Source organism: Adiantum capillus-veneris, chromosome 14 (genome assembly GCF_014529385.1).
Source record: "Adiantum capillus-veneris isolate H3 chromosome 14, ASM1452938v2, whole genome shotgun sequence".
NCBI classification, from domain to species: domain Eukaryota; kingdom Viridiplantae; phylum Streptophyta; class Polypodiopsida; order Polypodiales; family Pteridaceae; genus Adiantum; species Adiantum capillus-veneris.
Genome location: NC_140944.1, coordinates 54,758,262 through 54,771,449, shown reverse-complemented (window position 1 = coordinate 54,771,449; position 13,188 = coordinate 54,758,262). Strand labels below are relative to the sequence as shown.

At 43.7% G+C, this 13,188-nt stretch overlaps 1 protein-coding gene across 4 annotated transcripts; it reads right to left on the bottom strand.

The window, feature by feature from the left end:
* Window positions 1-1,542: 1,542 nt before the first annotated feature.
* On the bottom strand, window positions 1,543-11,034 carry LOC147442395 (uncharacterized). 4 transcript variants are annotated; one of them, XM_086528580.1, is made up of 6 exons: window positions 9,092-11,034; window positions 8,712-8,981; window positions 8,559-8,639; window positions 7,954-8,068; window positions 7,796-7,862; window positions 1,543-1,835 (listed from the first exon to the last, which is right to left on the bottom strand). In XM_086528580.1, the coding sequence occupies exons 1-6, from the start codon at window positions 10,682-10,684 to the stop codon at window positions 1,829-1,831; spliced, it is 2,133 nt and encodes a 710-aa protein (XP_086384706.1). In that variant the 5' UTR covers window positions 10,685-11,034; the 3' UTR covers window positions 1,543-1,828. The 4 variants fall into 4 exon arrangements, with proteins under 4 accessions (XP_086384706.1, XP_086384707.1, XP_086384708.1 ...); XM_086528581.1 differs by having other exon boundaries at window positions 1,543-1,874; window positions 7,796-7,855; XM_086528582.1 differs by having other exon boundaries at window positions 7,796-7,855.
* Between the last annotated feature and the right edge of the window lie 2,154 nt (window positions 11,035-13,188).

Genomic DNA, 13,188 nt, shown 5'->3' with positions numbered 1-13,188 from the left:
ATCGTGGCATTTTTTTATAGTTTAGTAGTTGGGAGTCCTTGTTGAAAGAATGACATGTTTCGTATATTGCTTGCACTTCAAACACTGCACAAACTAAATGATTTTAGAATCCAAGCCAGCAAAATATTTCAAAGAAGCTTACTTCCAATGTCTCCCCAATTTTTCTACTACTGCCAATCTTGAATTAACATCTATACAACCTACTAACTATTTTTTCAATTACGAAGGAGAATTCATCAATAAGTCACTGATCTCAATTATCACGCACTTTGATGAACAACTAGTATTTCTATGCAATAGAGAAACAATGAGAAATAGAGCAAAAGAGGAAATATTCAAAACACATGTAAACACAATTACAAAATACAAGGCAAAGAACAACATCAAAATGACTATCCCACGGAGAGGATGGTCTGCAACACAAGTCCACCTCGGGATCGGCATCCATGATTTGCAACTTCAACCATCACATAATTCCCAATAAACAAAAAAAGATCTAGGACATCCGATCTCAAAAAGTGCAGCTTGTCAACAAAACTTCTTTGAAAAAAGCACTATAGAATGGATTGTGCAACTAATCTCCTCATAAAGCATACAATCCCTCATCTCAAAAAGTAGTGACTAGCAAAGAAAGGTAGCATATTCCCAATTCAAAACAAGGGAATGCACATCATTACTACCGCGTAAGAAAACACTAGGACTACCCTCACACATAATAGGCAGTCATTTCTCACTCACAGACCAACACTCCCACTCAACAAATAATCATTATGCATGCTTAATCATAGCACAAGAATAAGGAACTTCCAACATAGAACTCTATACCTTCTCAGATCCCACAAGCATCGTGTGTAGACAACAAGCCACATCACCCAACACAACATGGAATAACCTTCCAGAATCTCATACAGAACATGTATGGCTTGCATGTCCACCCTTTGAGACAGAGAACATTACTCCAAACAGAACACAAGAATCCAACGAACAGAGCAACAAAATGCTACCGTGAGATGAACTCAATGGCCAATTTTCTTTGACCTCAACCCGCAATGGGAGAGAGAGAGAGAGAGAGAGAAGGAGAGTTTTAACGTCATAGGAAACTATCCCAAGAGACCTTAAAGATCTATCCGACAAGGAGCGTTGAACTCAAGAGAGAGTCTCAAATTCAAGCTCCTATTTTGGCCTTAAAACATCTATTTTGTAATGTTTTTAGTTATCAATGTTTAGCCTTAATGGTTACTAATTTTGTGCTTTTTTGTTCATTTCACAAAAAATACCTTGTCTCATACTTCATGTCACAAAAAATACCTTGCTCACAATGAGGCACAAATGTGTTCGTAGAGACAAACTAGAAGAAGGGGAATTGACTCCATTGTACTGATGGGCCCCTTACTATCCAGTAAATCTTAAAAACTGAATTTCTTCCTCAAAAAAAGGAATGCTCAGCTCTCTAACCATACTCACAATGCAGGCTCAATTTCACAGCTATCAGACCACGCTATCTAAGATACAAATGATTGTAAAATGCATGGTGCAAGTCTCTTATCTGCAAATTGTCGAACTTGTATTTACGAGGAACTTGTATTTACGAGGAACTTGTATTTACATGGATGAGAGAACCCCAATTGTACAAAATTAGCAAATAGATTGCCTTTGTGCAGAGCACAGGTTATGGATATACCCCTATCGGGTAAGCAAGCTGTCATATCAAGCACCCTTTTGTAAGTGGCTATGAAAACCTCTTCTGCCAGACCTTTCCAATGTGAATCATTGATTGACTACCCATGTTACTGCACGCCTGACTTCATTGAGCCCTTCCTCACATCCTTCAGTACCTGAATTTTTAATATTGTCAATCCACAAACAGACGATTCCTGCAACAAGCCAAAAGCATAAATTGGGATCATCATAATCAGGCATTACTCAACCAAGAGAGGAGAGCACACAATGGAGATCGAGGTTGAAAGCAGCAGCTGCTGCTTGTTCTTAGATTTGCTTAACTAGGGTGGAAAAGGGAAGCAAGCATAACAACATGATAAATATGTTCATTTGTAACAACCATAATGTAACCATAATATAGGCTCTACTGAGCATACTAGAAAGTAGAAAACACTAATCTTTCTACAATTTTGGCGTTAGGTTGCAACTGAAGGTTAAATCTTTGGAGGTGGCCTAAACATTATGTTTGTTGAATATTCAGCCCTACTCTTGCTTCACCGTGGTCTAGGGCATACTTGAATGGCTAGTGTGTCTCCTGGGCTGGCCACCCACTGCATAGAATTTAGGCTGCATCTGTGTCGGACTACCCAATTTTGACCGACCGCCCGTTTTATGTTTGATGTCTGGTGCCTATTCTGGCCCTATTATTTTCTGGGGGCCCCTATTTATTTTTCTTTTCTTCTAGTGGTGTGAGAGACTTGGGAGGGGCACATGACAAACAGGGATATACGAGCATTGGAAGGCATTCATACCTTCCACACAATTGGTCTTCTCCCATCGCTCTAGATCTGCTTAGCGTTTTCAGCTATAGAGGGAGCAACATGTTTTGCAGGTCTGTTCCGAAGAACCTCAGTACCCTGTTGCCCTTTTGGCTGAAACCATCTGCTGCTAGCACTGGCCAATGGTATCTACTGCTAGCAGTGGCCAGTGGCCTTTCAGGGTCATTTCATTGCCAGAAACCCCTTCTGCTCTGCTAGAGTTTTTGGCTAAGTGCAGCGTTTTTTATGAGCCACTAGGTTTTGGAGCCTTTGCTGCATTTTTGCAGCAAGACCGGCAGCGCTAAGATGATTGCATCTCGATCTAGCCGATCTATCTTCTGCTTCCCTGATAAGGCATCCGCTGCCTTGACCAGGCGAGATACGATGCTTTTGGCACTGTTTTGCAGGTATTATGGTGCTCAGCTTTTGGGTGCAAAAGCTCTGGTGGAAATGCCTCACGGCAGCAGCAATGGCAAAAAGGTGGCAGCCGCAGCAGGGATAACACCTTCCACACAACAGCGAGCAGGGCAGGAAGCACGCAGTCCACCCAATTGTGCAGCAAGCTACTTCGTGTGCAAGTAGAAGTTTGGGCACAGGTGCAGCAGGTCACCCAGGTGGATAAGGTGTGCACAGGTCTCTCTCTCTCTCTCTCTCTCTCTCTCTCTCTCTCTCTCTCTCTCTCTCTCTCTCACACACACATACACACACACAGACGGATTACAGACTTCTTTAGAGCAGACACTGGACACCCGGACAGCGAGCAGGGCAGGAAGCACGCAGTCCACCCAATTGTGCAGCAAGCTACTTCGTGTGCAAGTAGAAGTTTGCGCACAGGTGCAGGTCGCCCAGGTCACATTTATTTTCACACTTTCACACTTTTCACACTTAGTACTTTAGTACTAAGGTACCCAGACATTGTAACATATTCACCACTTTTGTATCAGTTTGGTCTCATAGGTCATTCTGGCCTTTTGAAGACGTTAATATAACATTTCATTTCATTTCTCTCTCTCTCTCTCTCTCTCTCTCTCTCTCTCTCTCTCTCTCTCTCTGTTCGCAGGTTCAGTTTCAGGAACCCCGGACGAAGCTCTGGCTCTTTGACACCTTGGTGGCCTCAGCATTGCTCTATGGGGCTGAGATATGGGGACCTTCATTGGATCACCACGGGAGGACGGGTCGCACAGACAGATGGGGGAACATGGAGAAGCCTCTCGTTTCTATGATCTTGCGGCTCATTAGAGCCAAGGCATCAGTACCACGGGCCATTATTCGTGCAGAGCTGGCGGCCCCCCAACTAGTGGTAGAGGCGCTCACCAGATCAGTCTCCTTCATAAACCGCCCATGGGAACTTCCCAGAGACAGATATGCTTGCATGGCACTTGAGTCCTCCCGACAGTTAGCCATACAAGAAGATACAACATGCTGGTATGGGGAGATGACATCATGGTTTCAGGCGCATGGGTTTAGCATAGACAGGCTGCCACCATTCCAGTATGCATTGGATGCACCATCTCTCATTCTTACACAGTCAGAGATCACCAAGCTCATTCGCCAAGACCTGACCCAGCTAGACACCAGGAGGACATGGATACAACCAGCACAAGAACTGGGCACGAAGATGGCTTTCTACAGAGACCACCTTCTCCAGCTTACGGAAGATGGTTTTGTGATGAGACCTAGATACATGGATACCCACCTGTCTCATGGGATACGGTGTGCTATTGGCCAGTTACGCACATCGTCTCACCAGCTGCGGATTGAAACCGGGAGATATAGCGGAGTACCAGCAAAGGCCAGGACATGCCCCTTGTGTGACATGGAACCTGAGACAGAGCTACATTATACATGCCGCTGCCCCGTCTACTACGAGATACGAGGCCGCTTCCATTGCTTGTTCAGAGAGGGTTTTGGACCACTCTCAAGAGTAATGGGATACGAAGATCAAAGATGCCTGGATCTGTTCTTGCTCGAGCTGCGCAGACACAGAGAGAGCCTGATGAATGGCGAGGCTAACCAGTCTCAAAGACAGATTATAGACTTCTTCGGAGCAGACACGGGACAGCCGCAAGAGCCACTCCCACAGCAGAGCTCCCCCCCCCCGTCTCACACCAGAGGCACATTGATTGACCGAGCGATTGAACTGGGGAAATCCAGGCGCCCACGACTGCGCAGGACTACACAGCATCGACGGAGGCTTCGTCAAAAGATTCAGAGAACGCTGGCCAGGCATGCACAGCGCCCGGTCAGACTACTAACCATGGAGGAAATTGATGAGATCCGCCAACGACCGATGCTAGATCTTTTGTGATTCAGCTATCCCAACTAGCCGCCTATTCTTGCTTAGTTTTTCGGCTTAGCTCACATCAACCTATCTAGAATCCCATAATATATATCTTTGTTTTGTACTGTTGATTAGGTTATTTTGTTACTCTGACTTTGTATCAGATCCACCACCTTGTAACTTTCTGGTCTCATAGGTCACTATGGCCTTTTGAAGACGTTAATATAACATTTCAATTTCAATTTCAATTTCTCTCTCTCTCTCTCTCTCTCTCTCTCTCTCTCTCTCTCTCTCTCTCTCTCTCTCTCTCTCTCTCTCTCTCTCTCTCTCTCTCTCTCTCTTCAGTTCTTTGTACTTTTTGTACCCAGACTTGGTATTAGATTCACCACATGTAACCGTTTGGTCTCATAGGTCATTTTGGCCTTTTGAAGACGTTAATATTACATTTCATTTTTCATCTCTCTCTCTCTCAATTCAATTGTTGCAGTTTCTATTCGTGTGTCGCTATTGATTTCTTGCTTGGATGTCCAAGCCTGTTACAATGGCATACAAGCTCAAACGATTCTTCTCTTACGAGCTTCTACAGCACACATGGGTTCCAGCAATGAATCCGACAATGAGGACAACATCCGACCTACTACCATGGCAAGGGATCTCGACAAATCTGAGTACAAGCGACAGCTTCAGGTAGACACGTGTGCCATCAAATACTCCAAGGACCCGAACTACGTGAAGTATCTCAAGAATCATCCGATTGCTAAGGTTTACGACAAAAGGCAGAAAGCCGTCCACACTACGACCAAGTAGCAATGAAGACCAAGACAAAGCCGGGTGCAACGAAGCCAAAGTTGTACTCACTAGAAAAGCTTGATTAACCTCTTCGACAAAAAGTCAGCAAGTTGATGTAAGCTAATTCTCGGAAGGACAGCAAGTCAAAAGATCATTCATGCCAGTTATTTTTTGTTGGAAATCTACTTTCGAGGAGGCTAACAAATCAAAGAAGCGAGTTTGCTTTCAAGATGATCCCAACTCTTCTTCATATTCTAACAATTCCGACACATCAGTAGCTTTCAAGGCCAAGGGCCTTCAAATATGCATTGTAGACTCCCTCTCTCTCTCTCTCCCATTTGAGTTGCAATGGAAGTAAAGAAGAGGCCCCAACCTTGTACCTTTGCGAAGTAAAAAGAAAGAAGTATCGAACGGGATGCTAGACTTTGGGTCCACTGCATCTGAGAACAGAATTCCGCCGTCCTATGTCAGCTCTCTTCTCTTTCTCTCTCTCTTTTCAAGTTCAAATGTTGCAGTTTTTTCACGTGTGCTCTAGATTCTAGCTTGGAGTGTCCAAGTCTATTACAGTGGTATAAGAGCCCAAAGGATTCTTCTCCTATGGAGGATCCGATCCTTTATCTTGCAACACACATGGGTTCTAGTAGTGAATCCAACAAGGAGGAAAGTGTTTCACCGACTTCCCGACTTCAAGGAGATGAAGAGCACTCCAATCCCACCAAAGGAGCAGCGAAGGACAACGGAGATTCCAACAGGAGACGACCTCCTTCCGAGGAATGGGGAGAAGACCATGGCCCACTTCCGACAGGAGATCTTGACAAGATGGAGTACCGACGACTGCACGTTGACACATGTGCCAAATGGGTGCTCAAGTACTCCAAAGACCCGAAATACCTAAAGTATCTAGAGAATCACCTGCTTACTAGGTTCACTCACGGTGCCGAGATGCCGTCCATTCACCTCTCAAATCAGCAATGAAGAAGAAAGCAAAGCCAAGTGCAAAAAAGCAAAAACAATACTTGCAAGAAGTGTTTGTGACGCTCTTGAACAGAGTCAATCAGTTGATGAAGACAACAAAGCATTCTTGAAAGAAGAGCAATTCAGAGGGAAATCCCGGCTATCTAGGTCGGAAATGCTCGTTGGAGGAGGCTAGTAAATCCAAAAGCATGTTCACTTCGAGGATGATCCCAGTTCTCCGTCTTCGTCCTCATCTTCAGACATCTGATTCCAGCAAGGAGTAAAAGAAGCGAAAGAAGCGGAGAGAGACAAAGAAAAGCAAATCCAAGAAGAAGTCTAGAAAGCACCGCAAGCATTCTAGCAGTTCCGAGGAGGACACTTCATCCTCTGACAGTTCGGATACTAATTCCCGTGCATTTGGGACAAACGCAACCACCTGCTGCTACCAACTCAGTATGATTACCTAGGGAAAAAGAGTAAGATGACCAAGGAGTTCAAGGATGGGGGTCAAGCAGTAAAGTTTGACACTTTTTCAGGCTTGAGGGATACCCATCAGGGGCCCTTGAGCTATCAGCTTCTCTGAAGAATTGAGCTAATCAATGACGGACCTGGCAGTAAGAAGATGCTGCAAGAGCTGCTCAAACATCAGTCCAGGGAATGATTTTTGTTCTACTCTTTCTCTAGTTTGTCAATGGTTTCTAAAACAGGACACCAAGATTTTTTTCAAAAAAGCTAATTGGCATTTCTGACTGCAGCACGGTCCCTCTATGGTACTGGTGTACGGTACTGGATACACTAGATGCCCTTTTATATGTACTTGTCCCGCATTCGAGCCTTCTAGGAAATTCATCATACAATATTTTATCTCGCAGCCAAGCCTTCTATGAAATTCATCCATCCAATTCACAGATTCCAGGCTCTCCTTATAATTTTATTCATTGAAAGTCCACTGAGACATGATGCTGTAAACTAATTTGCAGTACTTTGGTTTGTCTCATACTTCAATGGTATTGTGGCACTCTTTGTTGCCTTTCTTTATAAAGCTTCTTGGTAGAGTTGATTGTGTTAATCAGTATTCTCCATCCATACATGCAACCAGAAGCTTTATCTCTTACACGAAGGAAACCAGAACACTTCATGTATGAACTCACTTTATGAGTGCATACAAGGTTTTATTCACAAAATCTTAAATGTATGTCATTATACACAGCTCAAGGCAAGACCTTAACGGCAGCAATCATTTTGAAAAAAGCATGCCAAACACGAAAGACAGAAAAGGTTCAGTGATGATTACCTTGATAAATCAAGACTTTGGGTGACAATACCATGCAAGATTAGCTCTGTAGAATATATCCTACAACCTTGAAACAAACACTTAAAAAGTTAATTGAATAGCTGCCAGGGTTATAAGTAGAACTGACACAAATGTAGCTAAAGCAGCTTAGGAGTTACCTTGTCTGATATATTCAGCACAAAAATCAAAGTCCTCCTTGTTCGCTAACACAAAAGAGACTGGAGCAACATCATCAGGTTTCGAATGGTGAGAGATGGATAAATTCTGCAAAACCTGCCACAAAAAGATTTCCAGATCACTTCCACCATCACACAATCCTTTTACCTGATAAACTGACTATTGCAATAACAAAGAGAAGCTTGAGGGCTATCGGTGCCAAATAACACCATGTTAAGAGAACTTCACATAAACAACAACTCATGCAGCATGTGAATACACAAATAAACTAAGCACATCAATACACTTTCTACAACCAGTACACAGGCATGCCTACCGCTACGACAGTAATTGCAACACTAAGCAGCAGTTGTATAGCATAGTTTCCATGAGTTCTGGAAGAAACCCATCTTGAAATGGGTTTTGGAATTTCTTCTACCCAAAGAAACGGTGGAAACATAGGTTCCATTTGAGATTTTGAGCCTTGAAATCCTTGGAATTCAATATACAATGTAAGTTGAACATACAACAGTCAAAACTTGAAAGATGTTAAGCGAACTCTGTAAAGTGTCACCTTTTACTCAAAATAGTTAGAATGAACATTCACCTGACCACCTGCACTTTCAATTATTGCTTTCATTGCAGTAAAGTCCGGAACTGTTCTAGGACTCACCACCACTTTCAAGCCCTGCAAACCCCAATAAGAAATGAGTACAAGTCATTTAACTGAAAACCCAGAATTATGACGAAGAGTCTTCACCTTCAAAAGTGGTCTTCGTCTAGACGATGCCAGCGACGAGTACATACAAAATCCCCACTCTTTTTCTTTCTGAGCATCTTTCAATATATAGCTCTCCTCATCCACAAAATATTGAGCTTGACTGCAACCTTCCAACCAATTGGTCGTCACGACAGAGTTTCCTGCAGCCATGATTTCTAGCATGTTTTTGGAGCGGACAAAAGAATCAGCAACAAAATGTGTGGCTTTCGCAGCTGAGACTGCAACATGGCCCCCTAGCTTTCTCAATATCTGTAAGCAGCAACCCACAAAAAGCAGCAAAACATCAGTACTGACAAGCAATTCATGCAAATAGACAATGTCAACCTGATAGAATGTCAATGAAAGCATCATACTGTTACCTTCTTTTGTTGCTTGATAATAGCTTCTGATAAACTATGACTGAAGAGAACAAAAATACTTCTGGACTCACATTTCCTCCTTTTCCTGCTTTGATCCAGCAAAATGTGGCAGTCTCGCCTAGTTGATGAATCCCTCTTGGTTCGTCTTCCATTTGTTGACTCAGAGAGTACAGGAAGTTCTGTGCTATTGCCCGGCCAGAGTATATTCTTTCTCCCCTCAGCTTTGTCCTGTTTGTCAGGTTCTTGATGAGGTTCACTTAGACGAGGTCCTGATTTCTGCCATCCTAAGGCCTCTATATTCTCATTAAAAGAGACTCGTGGAGAACAAATACGACTTCTTTTCCTTCTCGGCACCATCGCACTCGAAAAATCAAGGAGGAACCTTTTGTTGATGTTTAAAGCTCGACCAGGTGTTTTCAAAGAGACAATTTTACCAACCTTTTTTGATGCTCTCGAAGCTCTTCTGGAGGAACCTTTCTTGCCATTGGTGTTGCTATCTGTGGGTGACCTTGAGGACAAGCCTCTTTTACTACTACTCACTTCAATGTGATTGCACTCTTGGGCCTTCTGACGTCTCGAGCCTTCATTCTCCTCTTTCCTCGCCTGTTTTAAAGGGCCCAGATTTGGCTCAATACCATACCTCAAAATATCCATTGCATCTAGAGCAGTTTGAGTATCATTACCAATGTCAAATGCAGAAAAAGTTTCTTCCTTATCACATAGAGTACTACTTGGAGAGCCATGCCTCAGAATATCAATGGCCTCTAGAGCAACCTGAGTATTGGTGCCAATGTCCATTACTTCAGCCTCCTCTCTTTCATGAAGTGCAGCTACAGCATTCAGTTCATTGTTCACAGTATTCTGTACTGCATTATTTTGTACAGAACTAGATAAAAGAACTTCAACGTCTGTCCTGCCTTCTTTTGTTGATCCTGTAACGACCACTTGATCTTCTCTCTTTGAGCAGGCCCCTCTGGCCTTCAAAAATGTATTACTTAAGTCTTTCACCATAGTCACATTCGCAAACGTTAATTGATACTCTTCCTTTTGGTTAGCAATCCGCTGACACTGCTTCGATTGAGCACTGATAGCAGAAGAAACCTTTTCAATGTCATCAGACTGGCTATCAATCCATTCGAAAATGCCCAGGTTTTCCTGCCGGTTCTTTATGTCCGCATTTCGTGCTAAACACTGAAGGCCCTTTATGTTTTGTGAACCTTTTACACAAGATTGTTCAGCTTCTTTATTCTTCTCGGGCGTCTGCCACGTACCACCTGCGTTCAGATCCACAAGTTTGTCTACCATTGCAAAAGCATTTAGCTGTGAGTCTTCTCCTGGTTCCTGTGAATTGGTGTAGCTCAAATTTGTTGACGATGCCTTGGAAACCCCAGGTGAAAACCCCATTTGAGGACTAAAGCTCATCCCTCCACTTGATGCTGCCCGAGCTGCTGCACGAAGACCACATGTACGCAAAGAAGCGGCACGCACAGAAGCTACGTTGAGTGACCTTGACACAGAGGTCAAGTCACCAGAAGATCTTTCCAGATTGGCATAATCATCACCAGAACAAACCTTGGCGGCTTGCATAACCATGTCCTAGGCTTTGATAAGGGAGTATGATATACTCCTATCTTATGACCTGAAACAAAAGCCGAGAGTACCAATCCGAACCAGCTTTAATCGTCAATCCTCCAATACAGTACTATGGCAGGATCACATTGTATAGCCTACCACCCTTCCGGTTCATCAGAAACTAAAATGGACACCTTGAAAGGTAAAGAACCCCGCTTTGCAAGCGCCCCCTTCCATCACAGCCAAGATCAGGCCATCTTCGACAGTACAACTTGCTAATGTGGGCGTCGTCTTCTTGATGAAAACTCGGAGATCCCTTGCGGGAGAAGATAGTCGAAACGAGCGCGAGAGAGAGAGAGAGAGAGAGAGAGCGCTTATGACTACTGGGTTCCTTTAAAGGTTTATTGATTATTGATTCAAAATTGGGGGTGAGTACGGATACCAACCTACCCTCACACCTTGGATTGGCCCTTGGTATGGTAACTTCCCAAAAGATAGACGAGCAATTACCATTACCACTCAACACCCCTAGGGATACGAAGTTGCTTAGGGGTGGATACTTGGAGGCCCTTGAGTGAACCCTTATCTTGTCACGCCTTATTAAGCACGCCTTATTAAGCGTCAACCTCTAGTATGATTTTGCCAGCTCTCTTGGGATTGAACAGTCTGCACAGGGTGGGGGGTTTCTTACAGGCACCTCTTTGTTCTTTATCTTGCAAGCATTGGGGAAACTCAGTGCCTTCAGGCTCTACCTCATAAATGGGCCACTCTCCACCATCTCTCTGATTTGCAGAGCATCAGGCCTAGGTCACGGGGAGGACAGTTTTCATGCTTGATGAGCTACTGCCCTAAGGACTTGAGGGCATCATGTACGCTCCATCTTATTGGTGAAGAAAGAAGATTGTAGCATGCGCATATGACTGTTAAGAACAAGTACCCATTGCCAAGCGTGGATGAGCTATTTGATAAACTAACCCACACTCGCATTTTTACAAAGATAGACTTACGGTCCAACGTATCAACAATTACGCATGAGGTTTGCAGATATACCGAAGACTGCATTTCAAACACGGTTTGGACACTATGAATTTTTGGTTATGCTCCAGCTACTTTCATGACACTTATGGATAGTGTCTTGAGACCATATCTGGGCAAGTTTTTTATTGTTTTCTCGATGACATTCTTGTGTATAGTGCCTCTGAAGAAGAGCGTTTACAACATCCGTTATTTTCTCTCAAGGAGGAGATTCCCTAATTAGGGCATGTTATTTCAGTTGATGGGTTACACATTGATCTATCCAAAGTGGATATCATTCGGAGGTGGCCCTCTCCCAGAAATCTTGAAGGTCTCCAGATTTTCTTGCGATTTGTAGGTTTTTATCGAAGGTTTGTTAAAAGCTACACTCATATTGTGGTTACAATGACATACCAACTGAAGGCCAAGGGCAAAGCTTTTCAATGGGATACATCTCAATAGCAAAATTTTGATGCTCTCAAAAACGATGCATTAGGTACAGCTCCTATTTTAGCTATTTGTGGATCCTTTGAAGCCATTCGTTTTAGAAACGGATGCCAGTAATGGTGCTATTGGGGCAATCCTTCTACTAGAGGGAAGGCCAATTGCATTCAAAAGCAAGAAGCTCGATTCACCTGTGCACTCTCGTATTCATCCAGTATTTCAGGTGAGTCGTTTACGTAAATGCTTACATGGGGACAACAATGTCATTGACCAACAGATTTTGGTTGATTTCATTGAACCTTCAACCCAACCGCATGAACGTGAACGCATCTTAGACTATCATGATTTACGTACTCGTCATCATGTGCGTTGACAAGTTTTAGTCAAGTGGAAAGACCTACCTGAAGAAGGTGCCACTTGGGAAAACATTAGTGTTCTTAAGAAAAAGTTTCCCACTTTTGTTTTCGAGGGCGAAAACACTTCTCCAAGGAGGGAGTAATGTAAGGCCAAGGGCAAACCCAAGGGGATCACGGACCTTGCCCAAGGGCTAGCTGCTAGGTATCGACAAGGGATTCTAGATATGTAAGGCCAAGGGCTTATATAATGGATGGTAGGGCAAAGAATCCTTCAAGTAGTTTCGTGGGTTCATGTAAGGCCAAGGGCAAACCCGGGGGGGGGGGGGGGGGGGGGGTCATGGACCCAAGCCAAGGGCAGACTGCTAGGTGTGGATAGGGGATTCTGGGTATGGAAGGCCAGAAGCTTATATAAAGGGCGGTAGGGTGGTGAATCCTTCAAGCAGTTCCCTTGGTTCTCACATTTTCCATGCAAGGAATTAAGCACAATACAGTGTTGCAAATCCATTCTTTCAAGCAAAAAGATAATGCGAGAATACGAGAGGCTGCCTTGTAATTCAAACAGTATATTGAGAGATGTCCACCAAGAGAGAAACCTTACGAGGGCTGGTAAGTAGTGTTGTTCATTGAAGGGATCAAGAACCGGCACCTCAAGAAGAACTCGTACTTGAAAAAGTGTGCGACTCTAGATGAGGTCACAAGAGAAGCTATCTA